This window comes from Ovis aries, chromosome 1, assembly GCF_016772045.2.
Source record: "Ovis aries strain OAR_USU_Benz2616 breed Rambouillet chromosome 1, ARS-UI_Ramb_v3.0, whole genome shotgun sequence".
Lineage (NCBI taxonomy): Eukaryota > Metazoa > Chordata > Mammalia > Artiodactyla > Bovidae > Ovis > Ovis aries.
This window is the reverse complement of record NC_056054.1, coordinates 109,840,387-109,855,648: the sequence shown is the minus strand read 5'-3', so window position 1 is coordinate 109,855,648 and position 15,262 is coordinate 109,840,387. Positions and strand designations below refer to the sequence as shown.

At 40.3% G+C, this 15,262-nt stretch overlaps 1 protein-coding gene across 1 annotated transcript; it reads right to left on the bottom strand.

Annotated features, from left to right (window-relative positions):
- Positions 1-1,837: 1,837 nt before the first annotated feature.
- MNDA (myeloid cell nuclear differentiation antigen) lies at positions 1,838-7,371 on the bottom strand. Its single transcript, XM_042243387.1, is given in 6 exon segments — positions 1,838-2,017; positions 3,842-3,901; positions 3,903-4,262; positions 4,455-4,563; positions 5,349-5,560; positions 7,366-7,371. Coding segments are annotated over 6 exon segments (927 nt in total).
- Positions 7,372-15,262: the final 7,891 nt, after the last annotated feature.

Below are 15,262 nucleotides of genomic sequence, written 5' to 3'. Positions count from 1 at the left end.
TGTAAAGTTTACTCCTAATTAACAACCTCTCCCTTTTGTTAGTTTGATGCCCAGATGCTAAATATGTATCTCTATTTTGGTAACATTCAATGTGGCCTATACTATTTGCTTTCCTGTACTTCTGTTCTGTTCTTAAACCCCTAGGTGCTTCTCTGTGGTGGGCTTCATTTTATCTCACCCTCTTTATGGGAAATCCATGACTCAGTCAATGAGCCCTCGGTATAACTTCCTTCTCTCCAGATACTTAGGTACCATGAAAACTAACATTGACCCTTTGGCCTGGTGTGATTGTCATGCTCCACTTTGACAACTGCTCACTGGCCTGCTATCAGGAAATCCTCCAAGGCAGAGATCTTGTGCAATTAAAAAGTTTATGCTTTGAGTTTTCCTTCTCTCAAGGATCTTTTCCTTGTGCTATCTGTTATTCAATGCCTGAAAAGTCTCACTTCATGTTATTTTATTGAATAATATTGTTGCTGATAGGCTTCCCAGTGGCTCAGTGGTAAAGAATCCTCCTGCCAATGCAGGAGCATTTGATCCCTGGGTCAGGTAAATTCCTGGAGAAAGAAATGGCAACCCATGCCCATATTCTTGCCCAGAAAATCACATGGAAAGGGGAGCCTGGGGTCTACACTCCATGGGGTTGCAAAGAGTCTGGCATGACTTAATGACTGAACAACAACATTTTTGATTATGGTGATAGGCTACTCTGAAATCACCAGAAACAGAAGTTGATAGTGATATTTTAAATAATCATTTTTCAATATTCATTTATTTCTGGCTGCACTGGGTCTTTGTTGCTGCATGTAGGTTTTCTCTAGTAGCAGCCAGTGGGAGCTATTCTCTGGTTACAGTGTGCAGGCTTTTCACTGCGGTGGCTTCTTTTTTTGTGGTGCTCAGATCCTAGGGCACACAGACTTCAGTAGCAGCAGCTTGTGGGCTTAGTAGTTGCAATGCATAGGCTCCAGTAGTTATGGCAAAAGGGGTTTGTTGCCCCGTGACATGTGGAGTGGTTCCGGGCTAGGGATCAAACCCTTGTCCCCTGTATTGGTAGGCAGATTCTTAATCACTGGACCACCAGAGAAGTTCAATATTCAGTTTTTTAGGTGATATTGCTGAAACTTATAATAGATTTAATTCACTATTCATTATTGTTTTCTCATTACATTTTTCTATGTGGCATCTGGAATCCACACATTTAAAATGTGAGAATAATTAGATATGGTTGGAAAACTAATAATGAGAGTACTTACCAATCAAAGTGGAACTAGATATTCTACACTAGTTAGGGAATCTTCTTGCAAATATTAGTGAAAGTGAAGTTCACTCAGTCATGTCCAATTCTTTGCAACCCCATGGACTATAGACTGCTAAACTCCTCTTCCCCTGGAATTCTCCAGGCCAGAATACTGGAGTGGGTAGCCGTTCCCTTCTTCAGGGGATTTTCCCAATCCAGGGATTGAACTCAGGTCTCCCACATTGCAGGCAGATACTTTACCATCAATCATCAACGCTGTGTTCTCTGGAGAAACCAATTACACAAGTGTTCCTCTTCTGGGTGATATAGTTGCAGAAAATGACTCTATGTGTGGACCGAATAAACCTTGCCCCAGGACATAGGGCTTATACATCTAAACATGAGCTGTGGAACCAATTTGCTTCACCTTAGGCTGGCTTTGGTTAGGGCCTTGCCCTCTGAAAATCACATTCAGAGGGTAGACCCCAATGTTTATGAGGCTTTGTGTGCCCCATCCTGTATGACTCACAGTACACAAATCAAGCAGCTCACTTCTGCAATAAACAGAACATATCCAGTACTTTTGGAAAATGAAGACCTTTAAAAAAGAAATTTACCACTTGTGAGTTTCAGCTTCTGGTCAATTGTTCTCAGTTGAAAGCAGAAGAGTTTATCTCCTTCCTTACAATTGATATTGTACCATTTTCCATTTCCCACAACATTTATCTTTCCTATACTAGCCTGTATTTCATAGATTGTGTTCTTCCTATTTACTTTTTTCTGAAACAAAAATTTAACATTCAGGTCTGAAAATATAGTAACCTCCACATGTATGAGAAAGATCCTTGTGACACAGTGAAAACAAGATATAAAAAAGCAATTACAGGCACAGATATACCCATGGTTTTGGCAAGGTCTTTTCTGAGAACTTTCCTTTTATTATCATGATTTTTTTATTTTAGGCTTTCATGTTCTAGATGTTTTCTATGTAGCAATTCTATAACGGTGAGTTTTCTTCCTATTTTCTACTGCTTCTTCCTCAAGGGCAGTTTTATTTACTTAAAACAAATGGAATCATGGGGATCAGAAATCCCTGATGTACATTTTGGCTCCTCTTAGGCAGAGGAAATGATGAAGAAAGAAATGGCAACCCACTCCAGTATTCCTGCCTAGAGGATTCCATAGACAGAGGGGCTTGGCAGGCTACAGTCCATGGGGTTGAAAACAGTTAGAAACGACTGAATGGCTAACACACATACACAGGCAGAAATGAATGGATGCTGATTATAACTTTTCATTTAATAGGTTATAAAAACCTATCAGAAACAGGGAAGTTTCTGACAATTCACTAGTTTTTTCTCTTCTCCATTTATTCAATAGAGAAAATCTGCTTTTGCCAATATCTTATTCCCATTGATGTAGGCCCCACAGTTCACACTCCGTGTGTCTCACTGATGTAAGGTGTTGCTGCTGCTGCATCACTTCAGTCGTGTCCAACTCTGTGCAACCCCATAGACGGCAGCCCACCAGGCTTCCCTGTCCCTGGGCTTCTCCAGGCAAGAACACTGAAGTGGGTTGTCATTTCCTTCTCCAATGCATGAAAGTGAAAAGTGAAAGTGAATTCTCTCAGTCATGTCCAGCTCTTAGCGACCCCATGGACTGCAGCCTACCAAGCTCTGCCATCCATGGGATTTTCCAGGCAAGAGTACCGGAGTAGGTTGCCATTGCCTTCTCTCTGATGTAAGCTATTACTCATCAATTCTATAATTGCATTTATAAGCATGATCTCTTAAAGATAGAGTAAAAAAGTGATGGAGATAAATTATGGGGCTACCTGAGAAGATACATATACAGATTTATGAACAGTCAATTATATAAAATATAAGGTGAGTTCATAGACATTTGTAAGCTTTAGGGGGATTTAAGGTATCATGCTATCTAGTACTCCAAATTTGGAAATTGACATGTCAGTAAAATGTTCTCTGCCTTTTTTTTTCTTAAATAAAATCATTAGATTACCAGATTTTCCAAATATCATGCAATACAATATTTTTAAATTAGCTGTTCCTGAATTACTGGTTAAATAAATGAATAAGGTAGAAGAGACAGCATTGAATTGTTATACATTTGCCTAACTGTTGAATGTATGTGCATTCAGGAGAGTACAAGCCAATCTGTTTACTGCTCTGGATGTAGGTCACAACCAGAATTTAATCTGAGTAAGGCAATCTGTTCTTCAAAGTAAAAAAGAAAGTGATGAATTTATGGTAGAATTCAGAGATTAAATTATTAGAATGTGCATATTGATTTAAACCCTGCACTGTCCTTGTTCATGGTGTCTGAGACTAAGTAATCATAACTGGAGAAATGACAAGGTTTCTTGGTGAATCTTTTCAAGGACTTGCTTGCAGCTATCTTAGGTAGAAGAATGCTAATAGGTCACCCAATCTCATTTCTTGTTGGGTGGTAGACTTGACCATCTATCTCTAGTTAAGAGACAGAACCGAGAACTGAGTTCCTATATTCCGTCATGAAGAATAGCTTGGCAAGACATCCAATTTCAGGCACTGATGGAGAAAATTAAAAGCAATTTTAAGAAATTACCTGATGTAACACAAACAATCCATACACAAATATTCCCGATGCTTGTTTGAGAAGACTATCTGATCTTGGAAATTTCATTTGCTATTTTGATGATGCTGTTTGGAACTTCAAACTTTTGATCAAGACCAACTTCAGACACAGATGATGCTTTGTTTATCTCCAGGATTTCTTTGTATTCACGGTAATCAGATTTGATAATGACTTTCTGCTTTGTGAATTTCTTTTTAAGGTTGTTAAAAACCTTCAGTTGGAAAAACTGACGTGCAGTAACCACAGTGGCATGAAATATTGTGCTTTTCTCCTCTTCTGGAGACTCATATTCAAATGGCTCTGCTGCTTTTAGTGCCATCACTGTCTTTGGACCCTTTTGAAGAACATCTCTCCTGGTAGTTATCTTACGCTGGACCTGTGTTTTCTGGTTCTGTGTTGAACAAAAACAGAAAAATAAACTTACAAGTTTGAGCAGGTATATAAAGTCACTTTCTCTGATTGAAACCTCAGTTGCAACCCTGGATCGCACAACCTTCATAGATATTTAAAGCTGGAGTCAGGATAGAGAGGAAGTGCTTAACAGAAAGGAAATGGACATGAACTGGTAAAACTTAGGTAGCACATGTGTAAGGTGGCAGACAACAGGAATGAAAGCTAGAATGTCCAATTTTAAGCTATTCAGAATAGCTTCTTGCTGAATTAAAGCATGATCCTCAGCGAGAGCAACAGAGCTGTGGAGGAAGCAAATATTGTCATGAAAGATTTGAGACATAGATTAAAATATAATAATAAATCCAAATATGTGCTTCTCTCACATAAATGACTAACCAAAATAAAAAGAATGAAAAAGAACTAAGATAGCATTGAAAATAGAGAACGGTGCCTACCAGAAGCTACAAACATAAAAAAAAAAAAACAACAAAATTCATGTATCACTAGAGTACCTGGGGTCATTTTGAAGATTCTAAATATTACCTCTTTCCAAGAAATAAAGTCTGTCACAAGTAGTGAGCATGACATGTAGTGACTCAGAATTCCCTATTCTAAATTGGCTCAAATAAAGGATATCTGATTAGAATCATGTCCCCTTTGGTATATTCACAGTATTTCTGTGTCTTGGATGTTAACAGAAAAACAGAGGACAGGTTTGCTCACTTCTAACCTCCTTTCTCCACAGAGATCTGATATTACTGAGTTACAGCAGAATACTTTCAGAATGGAAAAGCTGCCCAATCTGTAATTGGCAAAGCGGTAGGCATAGTGGGGTGCTGTCATATGTTCATGAAAGATGGAGTCAAGCTATCTACCTCTACAGACCAGAAATTCTTAGAATGGTCTGACCTGGGATATTACACATGATGATCACCTATAGATGACTGTGGACTTTTGCAGGGTATGGCTTCTCATCAATGTGATCTATTCATCAGAACAAAGGAAACGCCCTTGCCAAAGCAAGTAGATCAATAACAATAGTTATGTAAAACTAACAATATTCACTGTGAAATGCACCTGTTACCGATGTGAAAAAAAACTCAGAAAAGAGAAACAGGAAATGTGTCTCTCAGGTAGGTGAGTAGAGGATGGAGTTGATGATGAAGTCTGGGGAGGTGGAGGACAGCCCATGGCTGTGTATGTGCTGTTTACTGAAGAGTACAGAGACTGACCCTGCTCCTGAGACACCTTATTCCTGTAAGTTTCTGTAGCTTCTTTGACTGTGTTTTTTATTTTCTGAAAGCAGTTTAATTTCTGTTAATTGTTTTCAGTATTAAAAGAACCAGAACATATTTTCATCACATTGTAGTAGGTTCTATTTATATGCAATTCGATATCTTTGAAAAATCAAAGGAGTTCCAACCCATTCCCAAAACAGATGGCTGGGAGATAAGAACTGTCACGGATAATTGCGTTAAAAAAGAGATGGTTGATTCACACAAACACATACTACTCCAATCACCTCTGTGTCGTAATAGGAAGAGCACTGGTCTTATTTATTTATTTTACTTTTTTTTTTTTTTTTTACTTTACAATATTGTATTGGTTCTGCCACACATCAACATGAATCCGCCATGGGCATACGCATGTTCCCCACCCTGAAACCCTTCCCTCCTCACTCCCCGTACCATCCCTCCGGGTCATCCCAGTGCACCAGCCCCAAGCATCCAGTATCCTGCATCGAACCTAGACTGGCAATTCATTTCTTATATGATATGCTACATGATTCAGTGCCATTCCCCCAAATCGTCCCACCCTCTCCCTCTCCCACAGAGTCCAAAAGACTGTTTTATACATCTGTGTCTCTTTTGCTGTCTCGAATACAGGGTTATCATTACCATCTTTCTAAATTCCATATATATGTGTTAGTATACTGTATTGGTGTTTTTCTTTCTGGCTTAATTCACTCTGTATAATAGGCTCCAATTTCATCCACCTCATTAGAACGGGTTCAAATGTATTCTTTTTAATGGCTGAGTAATACTCCATTGTGTATATGTACCACAGCTTTCTTATCCATTCATCTGCTGATGGACATCTTGATTGCTTCCATGTACTGGCTATTATAAACAGTGCTGCGATAAACATTGGGGTACACGTGTCCCTTTCAATTCTGGTTTCCTCAGTGTGTATGCCCAGCACTGGGATTACTGCATCATAAGGCAGTTCTCTTTCCAGGTTTTAAGGAATCTCCACACTGTTCTCCATAGTGGCTGTACTAGTTTGCATTCCCACCAACAGTGTAAGAGGGTTCCCTTTTTTTCCACACCCTCTCCAGCATTTATTGCTTGTAGACTTTTGGATAGCAGCCATTCTGACTTGCATGAAAAGGTACCTCATTGTGGTTTTGATTTGCATTTCTCTGATAATGAGTGATGTTGAATATCTTTTCATGTATTTGTTAGCCATCTGTATGTCTTCTTTGGAGAAATGTCTATTTAGTTCTTTGGCCCATTTTTTGATTGGGTCATTTATTTTTCTGGAATTGAGCTGCAAGAGTTGCTTGTATATTTTTGAGATTAGTTGTTTGTCAGTTGCTTCATTTGCTGTTATTTTCTCCCATTCTAAAAGCTGTTTTTTCACCTTGCTTATAGTTTCCTTTGTTGTGTAGAAGCTTCTAATTTTAAGAGGTCCCATTTGTTTATTTTGCTTTTATTTCCAATATTCTGGGAGTTGGGTCATAAAGGATCCTGCTGTGATTTATGTCAGAGAGTGTTTTGCCTAAAACTAGGAGTTTTATAGTTTTATAGTTTAGGTCTTAGATTTAGATCTTTAACCCATTTCTAGTTTATTTTTGTGTATGGTGTTAGAAAAGTGTTCTAGTTTCATTCTTTTACAAGTGTTTGACCAGCGTTCCTAGCACCACTTGTTAAAGAGATTGTCTTTTCTCCATTGTATATTCTTCCCTCCTTTGTCAAAGATAAGGTGTCCATCAGTTCAGTTCAGTTGCTCAGTCGTATCTGACTCTTTGAGATCTCATGAATTGCAGCACGCCAGGCCTCCCTGTCCATCACCATCGCCCGGAATTCAATCAGACTCACATCCATTAAGTCAGTGATGCCATCCAGCCATCTCATCCTCTGTCATCCCCTTCTTCTCCTGCCCCCAATCCCTCCCAGCATCAGAGTCTTTTCCAGTGGGTCAACTCTTCTCATGAGGTGGCCGAAGTACTGGAGTTTCAGCTTCAGCATCATTCCTTCCAAAGAAATCCCAGGGCTGATCTTCAGAAAGGATTGGTTAGATCTTCTTGTAGTCCAAGGGACTTTCAAGAGTCTTCTCCAACACCATAGTTCAAAAGTATCAATTCTTTGGCCCTCAGCCATCTTCATAGTCCAACTCTCACATTCATACATGACCACAGGAAAAACCATAGCCTTGACTAGACGGACCATAGTCGGCAAAGTACTGTCTCTGCTTTTGAATATGCTATTTAGGTTGGTCATAACTTTTCTTCCAAGGAGTAAGCATCTTTTAATTTCATGGCTGCAGTCACCATCTGTAGTGATTTTGGAGCCCAAAAAAATAAAGTCTGACACTGTTTCCTCTGTTTACCCATCTATTTCCCATGAAGTGATGGGACCAGATGCAATGATCTTCATTTTCTGAATTTTGAGCTTTAAGCCAACTTTTTCACTCTCCACTTTCACTTTCATCAAGAGGCTTTTTAGCTCCTCTTCACTCTCTGCCATAAGGGTGGTGTCATCTGCATATCTGAGGTTATTGATATTTCTCTGGCAATCTTGATTCCAGCTTGTGTTTCTTCCAGTCCAGCGTTTCTCATGATGTACTCTGCATACAAGTTAAATAAGCAGGGTGACAATAAATATACAGCCTTGACGTACTCTTTTTCTTATTTGAAACCAGTCTGTTGTTCCATTCCCAGTTCTAACTGTTGCTTACTGCCCTGCATACAGATTTCTCAAGAGGCAGGTCAGGTGGTCTGATATTCCCATCTCTTTCAGAATTTTCCAAGGTTTATTGTGATCCACACAGTCAAAGGCTTTGGCATAGTCAATAAAGCAGAAATAGATGTTTTTCTGGAACTTTCTTGCTTTTTCCATGATCCAGCAGATGTTGACAGTTTGATCTCTGGTTCCTCTTCCTTCTCTAAAACCAGCCTGAACATCAGGAAGTCCACGGCTCATGTATTGCTGAAGCCTGGCTTGGAGAATTGTGAGCATTACTTTACTAGCATGTGAGATGAATGCAGTTGTGTGGTAGCTTGAGCATTCTTTGGCATTGCCTTTCTTTGGGATTGGAATGAAACCTGACCTTTTCCAGTCCTTTGGCCACTGCTGAATTTTCCAAATTTGCTGACATATTGAGTGCAGCACTTTCACAGCAACACCTTTCAGGATTTGAAATAGCTCAACTTGAATTCCATCACCTCCACTGGCTTTGTTCATAGTGATGCTTTCTAAGGCCCACTTGACTTCACATTCCAAGATGTCTGGCTCTAGATTAGTGATCACACCATTGTGATTATCCGAGTCATGAAGATCTTTTTTGTACAGTTCTTCTGTGTATTCTTGCCACCTCTTCTTAATATCTTCTGCTTCTGTTAGGTCCATACCATTTCTGTCCTTTATTGAGCCCATCTTTGCATGAAATATTCCCTTGGTATCTCTAATTTCTTGAAGAGATCTCTAGTCTTTCCCATTCTGTTCTTTTCCTCTGTTTCTTTGCATTGATCACTGGGGAAGGCTTTCTTATCTCTTCTTGCAATTCTCTGGAACTCTGCATTCAAATGCTTATATCTTTCATTTTCTCCTTTGTTTTTCGCCTCTCTTCTTTTCACAGCTATTTGTAAGGCCTCCCCAGATAGTTATTTTGAGTTTTTGCATTTCTCTTCCATAGGGATGGTCTTGATCCCTGTCTCCTGTGCAATGTCATGAACCTCATTCCATAGTTCATCAGGCACTCTATCTATCAGCTCTAGGCCCTTAAATCTATTTCTCACTTCCACTGTATAATTATAAGGGATTTGATTTAGGTCATACCTGAATGATCTAGCAGTTTTCCCCACTTTTTTCAATTTCAGTCTGAATTTGGTAATATGGAATTCATGATCTGAGCCACAGTCAGCTCCTTGTCTTGTTTTTGTTGACTGTATAGAGCATCTCCATCTTTGACTGCAAAGAATGTAATCAATCTGATTTCGGTGTTGACCATCTGGTGATGTCCATGTGTAGAGTCTTCTCTTGTATCGTTGGAAGAAGGTGTTTGCTATGACCAGTGCATTTTCTTAGCAAAACTCTTCTAGTCTTTGCCCTACTTCATTCCACATTCCAAGGCCAAATTTGCCTATTATTCCACATGTTTCTTGACTTCCTACTTTTGCAGTCCAGTCCCCTATAATGAAAAAGGCATCTTTTTTGGGTGTTAGTTCTAAAAGGTCTTGTAGGTCTTCATAGAACCATTCAACTTCAGCTTCTTCAGCATTACTGGTTGGAGCATAGACTTGGATTACTGTGATATTGAATAGTTTGCCTTGGAAACAGAGATCATTTCGTTGTTTTTGATATTGCATCCAAGTACTGCACTTCAGACTCTTTTGTTGACCATGATGGCTATTCCATTTCTTCTGAGGGATTCCTGCCCACAGTAGTAGATATAATGGTCATCTGAGTTAAATTCACCCATTCCAGTCCATTTTAATTTGCTGTTTCCTAGAAAGTTGACGTTCACTCTTGCCATCTCGTTTGACCACTTCCAATTTGCTTTGATTCATGGACCTGACATTTCAGGTTCCTATGCAATATTCCTCATTACAGCATCGGACCTTATTTCTGTCACCAGTCACATCCACAGCTCCATCCCTTCATTCTTTCTGGAGTAATTTCTCCACTGATCTCCTGTAGCATGTTGGGCACCTACTGACCTGGGGAGTTCCTCTTTCTGTATCCTATCATTTTGCCTTTCCATACTGTTCATGGGGTTCTCAAGGCAAGAATGCTGAAGTGGTTTGCCATTCCCTTCTCCAGTGGACCACATTCTGTCAGACTCTCCACCATGACCTGCCCATCTTGGGTTGCCCCATGGGCATGGCTTAGTTTCATTGAGTTAGACAAGGCTGTGGTCCTAATGTGATTAGATTGACTAGTTTCCTGTGAGTATGGTTACAGTGTGTCTGCCCTTTGATGCCCTCTTGCAAGACCTACCATCTTACTTGGGTTTCTCTTATCTTGGGCATGGGGTATTTCTTCACTGCTGCTCCAGCAAAGCACAGCTGCTGCTCCTTACCTTCTACAAAGGGTATCTCCTCACCACCACCCTTCCTGACTTTCAACTTGGGATGGCTCCTCTAGGCCCTCCTGTTCCAGTGCAGCGACCACTCCTTGGGCATGCGGTTGCTACTCCCGGCTGCTGCCCCTGACCTTGGATGCTGGGTAGCTCCTCTTGGCCATTCCTGTGCCATCGCAGGCTGGCACTCTTGGCCACTGCCCCTGACCTCGGACGTGGGGTAACTCCTCTCGGCTGTGCTTAGTACACCAGTCACAGCCGCCCGTGCTCCAAATGGATTTATCTCTGGGCTTTCTATTTTTTTCCACAGATCAATATTTCTGTCTTTGTGCTGTACCATACTGTCTTAATGACTGTGGCTTTGTAGTAGAGCCCAAAGTCAGGCAGATTGATTCCTCCAGTTTCATTCTTCTTTCTCAAAATTGCTTTGGCTATCCGAAGGTTTTTGTATTTCCATACAAATTGTGGGGTAGATCCTCTCGGCCATGCTTAGTGCACCAGCTCGCAGCCGCCTGTGCTTAGTGGCTCAGATCATGAACTCCTTATTACCAAATTCAGACTCAAATTGAAGAAAGTAGGGAAAACCACTAGACCATTCAGGTATGACCTAAATCAAATCCCTTATGATTATACAGTGGAAGTGAGACATAGATTTAAGGGCCTAGAGCTGATAGATACAGTGCCTGATGAACTATGAAATGAGGATTGTGACATTGTACAGGAGACAAGGATCAAGACCATCCCCATGGAAAAGAAATGCAAAAAGAAAAATGGCTGTCTGAGAAGGCCTTACAAATAGCTGTGAAAAGAAGAGAGGCGAAAAACAAAGGAAAAAATGAAAGATATAAGCATCTGAATGCAGAGTTCCAAAGAATAGCAAGAAGAGATAAGAAAGCCTTCTTCAGCAATCAATGCAAAGAAATAGAGGAAAAGAACAGAATGGGAAAGACTAGAGATCTCTTTAAGAAAATTAGAGATACCAAAGGAACATTTCATGCAAAGATGGGCTTGATAAAGGACAGAAATGGTCTGGACCTAATAGAAGCAGAAGATATTAAGAAGAGGTGGTAAGATACACAGAAGAACTGTAAAAAAAAGATCTTCACGACCCAGATAATCATGATGATGTTATCACTAATCTAGAGCCAGACATCTTGGAATGTGAAGTCAAGTGGGCCTTAGAAAGCATCACTAGAAAGCTAGGGGAGGTGATGGAATTCCAGTTGAGCCATTTCAGATCCTAAAAGATGTTGCTGTGAAAGTGCTGCACTCAATATGTCAGCAAATTTGGAAAACTCAGCAGTGGCCACAGGACTGGTAAAGGTCAGGTTTCATTTCAATCCCAAAGAAAGGCAATGCCAAAGAATGCTCAAACTACCACACAACTGCACTCATCTCACATGCTAGTAAAGCAATGCTCAAAATTCTCCAAGCTAGGCTACAGCAATACGTGAACCGTGAACTTCCTGATGTTCAGGCTGGTTTTAGGAAAGGCAGAGGAACCAGAGATTAAATTGCCACATCCGCTGGATCATGGAAAAAGCAAGAGAGTTCCAGAAAAACATTATTTTCTGCTTTATTGACTATGCCAAAGCCTTTGACTATATGGATCACAATAAACTGTGGAAAATTCTGAAAGAGATGGGAATACCAGACCACCTAACCTGCCTCTTGAGAAACCTGTATGCAGGTCAAGAAGCAACAGTTAGAACTGGACATGGAACAACAGACTGGTTCCAAATAGGAAAAGGAGTACGTCAAGGCTATATATTGTCACCCTGCTTGTTTAACTTCTATGCAGAGTACCTCATGAAAAACGCTGGACTGGAAGAAACACAAGCTGGAATCAAGATTGCTGTGAGAAATGTCAATAACCTCAGATATGCAGATGACCCCACCCTTATGGCCGAAAGTGAAGAGGAGCTAAAAGCCTCTTGATGAAAGTGAAAGAGGAGAGCGAAAAGTTGGCTTAAAGTTCAACATTCAGAGAATAAAGATCATGGCATCTAGTCCAATCATTTCATGGGTAACAGATGGGGAAACAGGGGAAACAGTGGAAACAGTGTCAGACTTTATTTTGGGGGGCTCCAAAATCACTACAGATGGTGACTGCAGCCATGAAATTAAAAGACGCTTACTCCTTGCAAGAAAAGTTATGACCAATTTAGATAGTATATTCAAAAGCAGAGACAGTACTTTGCCAACTAAGGTCTGTCTAGTCAAGGCTATGGTTTTTCCTGTGGTCATGTATGGATGTAAGAGTTGGGTTGTGAAGAAGGCTCAGCGCCGAAGAATTGATGCTTTTGAACTGTGGTGTTGGAGAAGACTCTTGAGAGTCCCTTGGACTGCAAGGAGATCCAAGCAGTCTATTCTGAAGGAGATCAGCCCTGGGATTTCTTTGGAAGGAATGATGCTAAAGTTGAAACTCCAGTACTTTGTCCACCTGATGCGAAGAGTTGGCTCATTGGAAAAGACTCTGATGCTGGGAGGGATTGGGGGCAGGAGGAGAAAGGGACCACCAAGGATGAGATGGCAGGATGGCATCACGGACTCGATGGACATGAGTCTGAGTGAACTCCAGGAGATGGTGATGGACAGGGAGGCCTGGCGTGCTGCGATTCATGGGGTCATAAAGAGTCGGACATGACTGAGCGACTGAACTGAACTGAACTGATACAAATGTGAAATTATTTGTTCTAGCTCTGTGAAAAATACTGTTGGTATCTTGATAGGGATTGCATTGAATCTGTAGATTGCTTTGGGTAGTATACTCATTTTCACTATATTGATTCTTCTTATCCATGCACATGGTATATTTCTCCATCTATTAGTGTCCTCTTTGATTTCTTTCACCAGTGTTTTATAATTTTACATATATAGGTCTTTTGTTTCTTTTGGTAGATATATTCCTAAGTATTTTATTCTATTCGTTGCCATGGTGAATGGAATTGTTTCCTTAATTTCTCTTTTTATTTTCTCATTATTAGTGTATAGGAATGCAAGGGATTTCTGTGTGTTGATTTTATATCCTGCAGTTTTACTATATTCACTGATTAGCTTTAGAAATTTTCTCGTGGAGTCTTTAGGGTTTTCTCTGTAGAGGATCATGTCATTTGCAAACAATGAGAGTTTTGCTTCTTGTTTTCCAATTTCTATTCCTTTTATTTCTTTTTCTGCTCTGATTGCTGTGGTCAAAACTTCCAAAATTATGTTGAATAGTAGTGGTGAAAGTGGGTACCCTTGTCTTGTTCCTGACTTTAGGGGAAATGCTTTCCATTTTTCACCATTGAAGATAATGTTTGCTGTGGGTTTGTCACATAGAGCTTTTATTAAGCTGAGGTATGTTCCTTCTATTCCTTCTTTCTGGAGAGTTTTTATCATAAATGGATGTTGAATTTTGTCAAAAGCTTTCTCTGCATCTACTGAGATAGTCATATGGCTTTTATTTTTCAATTTGTTAATGTGCTGTATTACATTGATTGATTTGTGGATACTGAAGAATCCTTGCATCCCTGGGATAAAGCCCACTTGGTCATGGTGTACGATCTTTTAAGTGTATTGTTGGATTCTGATTGCCAGAATTTTGTTGAGGATGTTTGCATGTGTGTTCATCAGTGATATTGGCCTGTAGTTTTCTTTCTTTGTGGCATGGAAAAACAGACTGGCTGGTTCCAAATAGGAAAAGGAGTATGTCAAGGCTGTATGTTTTCACTCTGCTTATTTAACTTCTATGCAGAGTACATAATGAGAAATGCTGGACTGGAAGAAACACAAACTGGAATCAAGATTGCTGGGAGAAATATCAATAACCTCAGACATGCAGATGACACCACCCTTCTGGCAGAAAGTGAAGAGGAACTAAAAGCCTCTTGATGAAAGTGAAACAGGAGAGTGAAAAAGTTGGCTTAAAGCTCAACATTCAGAAAATGAAGATCATGGCATCTGGTCCCATCACTTCATGGGAAATAGATGGGGAAACAGTGGAAACTGTGTCAGACTTCATTTTTTTGAGGTCCAAAATCACTGCAAATGGTGACTGCAGCCATGAAATTAAAAGACGCTTACTCCTTGGAAGAAAAGTTATGAACAACCTAGATAGTATATTCAAAAGCAGAGTCATTACTTTGCTGACTAAAGTCCATCTAGTCAAGGCTATGGTTTTTCCTGTGGTCATGTATGGATGTGAGAGTTAGACTGTGAAGAAGGCTCAGCACTGAAGAATTGATGCTTTTGAACTGTGGTGTTGGAGAAGAATCTTGAGAGTCCCTTGGACTGCAAGGAGATTCAACCAGTCCATTCTGAAGGAGATCGGCCCTGGGATTTCTTTGGAAGGAATGATGCTGAAGCTTAGACTCCAGTACTATGTCCACCTGACGCGAAGAGTTGGCTCATTGGAAAACACTCTGATGTTGGGAGGGTTTGGGGGCAGGAGGAGAAGGGGACAACATAGGATGAGATATCTGGATGGCATCATGGACTCAATGGACATGAGTCTGAGTGAACTCCAGGAGTTGGTGATGGACAGGGAGACCTGGTGTGCTGTGACTCATGGGGTCGCAAAGAGTCGGACACGAGTGAGCAACTGAACTGAACTGTCAGATTTTGGTATTAGGGTGATGGTGGCCTCATAGGATGAGTTTAGAAGTTTCCCTTCCTCTGCAATTTTCTGAAAGAGTTTGAGTAGGATAGATGTTA